Source organism: Nicotiana tabacum, chromosome 10 (assembly GCF_000715075.1).
Source record: "Nicotiana tabacum cultivar K326 chromosome 10, ASM71507v2, whole genome shotgun sequence".
NCBI lineage: Eukaryota > Viridiplantae > Streptophyta > Magnoliopsida > Solanales > Solanaceae > Nicotiana > Nicotiana tabacum.
Genome location: NC_134089.1, coordinates 145,405,834 through 145,409,539, shown reverse-complemented (window position 1 = coordinate 145,409,539; position 3,706 = coordinate 145,405,834). Strand labels below are relative to the sequence as shown.

The following is a 3,706-nucleotide window of genomic DNA, read 5'->3' as shown; positions in this document are numbered from 1 at the left end:
ATATACTGATAGTAATATTAAAAAATTATTTATAATTTAAATCTTTTGTAAGGTAATTATCGGTATATTTTTATGATGAGTGTTAAGTGATAACCTTATAAAAGTAATAACTAACCTGCTATCTCAAATTAAGTGTGCTAATAATATATAAAAAAGTTATATGTATCACTTAAATTTTTTATTTTTACTAATTGAAACTGTTTAATTTTTTTTACTTGGGTTATCTGAACTGTTTTTGCTATCAGTATTTTCTCTTTTACAGTATTTTTACCATAACTTTTTACCCTTGTATTTGTTAATGTGTTTTGGAAACGGTTTTCTCTTGAGCCAAAGAGCTATTAAAAACAATATCTAAATCTCACACAAGATAGGAGTAATGTATGCATACACCTTATACTTCCTCAACTTCCTCCATTTGGCCCCACATCCAAGATGAGTCCCCTTTTTCTTCCCTGTACATGTTTTCTGTTGTTTATAAGCTATCTTCCCTTTAGCCTACAAGTCATCAACTACTCTCAAATTAAACAACTTCAAGAATTCTCCAAATTGCACTTTGTTCCTCTATATTCACTAGGAAATAATGGATGGTTCATATGTGAATAATAAGGGATCAAGTTACTGTAATGCACAAGAAGAGAGTGGATGGACAACTTATTTGGAGGACTTTTCAATGGAAAATAATAACAGGGAAAATAATAGTTCATGTTTTGGTAGCCCTTCTTTGTTATCTGATGCTGCTTCTCATGCTGTTGCTTGGAAAAATTGTAACACCAATAATCAAGTCTTGAATTCATATAATTCTCCTATGGGTGGCTCACCGTTTCTTAAGAGATTGAATTTGAAGAAACCAAAGAACAAGAAAATCTCTGATCCTGATTTAGAAGACACTGCTAGCTCTCCTGTCAACAGTCCTAAGGTAATCATCACACTTTTCTTTTATCATTTTTTTCTTTCTTTTATCTTATAGCAGTAATATTCATGTGTCAACTTGCGCTCACCTTAACTATTTTATCGGGTATCTACTACCTTTCGTCATGGGTAGTATTGTTACCATATAACTTTTCCAACTAAAACTTGAGTACATCGACTATTGCTTGAGCCGAGAGTCTATCAGAAAACGTCTCTGCCTTCGTAAGGTAGGGGTAAGGTTGCATACATGTATATTACCTTCCCCACACTTCACTTATGGGATTACACTGAGTTTGTTGTTGTTATTGTTGAGCTTCCACAATGTTATTGTACTTAGATATCTTGCTTGATGTTAATAGGTAAGTAGTTTTAAGCAGATGGACATCAATTACCAAAGAGCAGACAACAGTAGTGGAAATTTCCTGGTAACATTCTCCTCTCCAAATCCTGAGATATACTATTAATTAATATGGATTTCTTGAGCAAAATGAAACTATATCCACTTTTGTTTTTGGATCTTTTTGTTTATTGTTTAGGGAAATATTGAAGGTGGTTCTATGCAACATCAAGAAATGCAGACAGTAGAAAGAAATAATGTGTGTTTTGATGGAAAAAACAATAGCTATATGGACCTGAAGAAGAAGGGACTCTGTCTTGTGCCTTTGTCCATGTTAGTCAAATATCGAGGCTGATTATCTCCTTAATTCAGCTCCCTCCATGTAAAAAATATCATTTTCTGTTATTTCTAGGGAAAGGAATGTATTATTATATGAAAACTGGCAAAAAGATTAATAAAAACAAAATTGTGAAAGTGGTATTAGTTCTTCTCTTGCACGTGTGTTATTGGGCAGCAGAAAGTTCCCAAATACTTATTGAAATGTGTTATATTTGAGAAAACTTGCACAATTGTATTCCTTATGTTATAGAATAATAGAAAATAAAGTAAAACAAGAGAAATTTAGAGGGAGATAATGAATAAACTTTTCTTTATTTCATAATTACATTCTTCAAGTGTGGGCATATTTATTGGCACTTTCGTATGAAAGGATTTGGCCACTTATCCAAAGTCTTGACACTTGTTGAAAGTCTTACATTTATTGAAAAGGCTTTGCCACTTGTTGAGAGTCTTGACACTTGTTGAAAGGCCTTGCCACTTGATGAAGGCCATGTCACTTGGTCACAATTTGCTCCCAAGTAATTTCATAATATATGGGCATTCACACTTAATATTATTTATAATACTCGCCCCTTGAATGTCCATTAATAGATAATATGACTCGTTAAAACCTTGCTAGAAAAAACCCAGGGGGAAAAAAAATCTAGTGAAGGGAAAATAGTGCACATGTTTAATAATACACCTTTTGGTTGCATCATTAAAAACCTTGCAAGGAAAACCCAGTGAGTCAAAACCTTATAAGGGAAAAAGAGTACAACGCATATTAACTCCTCCTGATGGGAGCATCAATTCACATCTTTGAGCCTTCGCATCCCAATCTTGTCCACTAGTTTCTTGAAGGTTGGCGTTGGTAGAGATTTGGGAAGCAAACCAACCATATTATCACTTGAACGAATCTGTTGCACATTGATATCACCATTTTTTGAAGATCATGTGTGAAGAATAACTTGTGAAATGTACCTTATCCTATCTCCTTTTATGAATCCTCCTTTCAATTGGACTATGCATGCTGCATTATCTTTATACATAATCGTGGGTAGTTTGTCACACTTCAAATCATATTTTTCACGAATAAGATGTATTATAGACCTCAGTCATACACATTCTCGACTTGCTTTATGAATAGCAATTATCTCTACGTGATTAGATGAAATAGCCACGAGTGATTGCTTATTCGATTGCCAAGATATGGCAGTGCCTCCACATGTAAACAGATAGCCTATTTGAGATCGAACCTTGTGTGCATCAGATAAATACTCAGCATCGGCATAACCAATAAGACTGGGACTGCAATCATTGTCATAAAATAAGCCCATCTCGGTAGTCCCTTTTAGATACCGCAATATGTGTTTGATTCCATTTCAATGTCTCCTTGTAGGAGCAGAGCTACATTAACTGAAAAGTTATGTCAGGACTTGTAGTGTTAGCAAGATACATAAGTGCACCAATTTTACTAAGATATGATACTCCAGGACCAAGAAGCTCTTCATTCTTTTCTTGAGGTCGGAACGAATCCTTATTCACATTAAGTGATCGAACCACCATCTGAGTACTTAATGGATGTGCTCCATCTATATAAAACCGTTTCAAATACCTTTTATGTGTAGGCAGATTGATAAACAAAAATCTCGTTTGCCAAATGTTCAATTTGCAAACCGATACATAATTTTGTCTTTCCAAGATCTTTCATCTCGAATTTCTTTTTTAAATAATCAATTTCCTTTTGGAGTTCAGTAGGAGTTCCAATAAGGTTAATGTCATCAACATATACGGCAAGCACAACAAACTCGATGTAAATTTTTATCACAATCCCAAATCACCCCGGTCGTGATGGCACCTATCGCAATACTAAACAAGTCGAATCAACCCATAAAACATAAAGGTGTTTTGTGAATTCATTTCCAAATCAGTTATGAACACAAGTCTTGCATTTAATTTAACAAAATATGCGGAAGAAAACAAGTATGTAAATACATCCACACCACCCGATCATGGTGTCAATAGTCATGAGCCACTAAGATACTGTCCGGTATTGTCTACTCAATACAAGAAGAAAAGACTGAAATAAATAACACTAAGGATAGGAAGGAGAAAGGCAGGTCTGCGAACGCCGTGCAGCTA

General features: G+C 34.4%; 1 protein-coding gene across 1 annotated transcript; it reads left to right on the top strand.

Moving 5' to 3' along the window:
* The first annotated feature begins 481 nt into the window (after nucleotides 1-481).
* On the top strand, nucleotides 482-1,723 carry LOC107793716 (vascular-related unknown protein 1-like). Its single transcript, XM_016616120.2, has 3 exons — nucleotides 482-916; nucleotides 1,269-1,334; nucleotides 1,446-1,723. Exons 1-3 carry the CDS (start codon nucleotides 581-583, stop codon nucleotides 1,599-1,601), a joined length of 558 nt encoding a protein of 185 aa, XP_016471606.1. The 5' UTR covers nucleotides 482-580; the 3' UTR covers nucleotides 1,602-1,723.
* The last annotated feature ends 1,983 nt before the right edge of the window (nucleotides 1,724-3,706 follow it).

Coding starts and splice junctions, on each gene's coding strand:
- LOC107793716 (XM_016616120.2), top strand. CDS start 581: ATGGATGGTTCATATGTGAATAATAAGGGATCAAGTTACTGTAATGCA. Junction 917..1,268: donor CTCCTGTCAACAGTCCTAAG/GTAATCATCACA, acceptor TGATGTTAATAG/GTAAGTAGTTTTAAGCAGAT. Junction 1,335..1,445: donor ACAGTAGTGGAAATTTCCTG/GTAACATTCTCC, acceptor TTTATTGTTTAG/GGAAATATTGAAGGTGGTTC.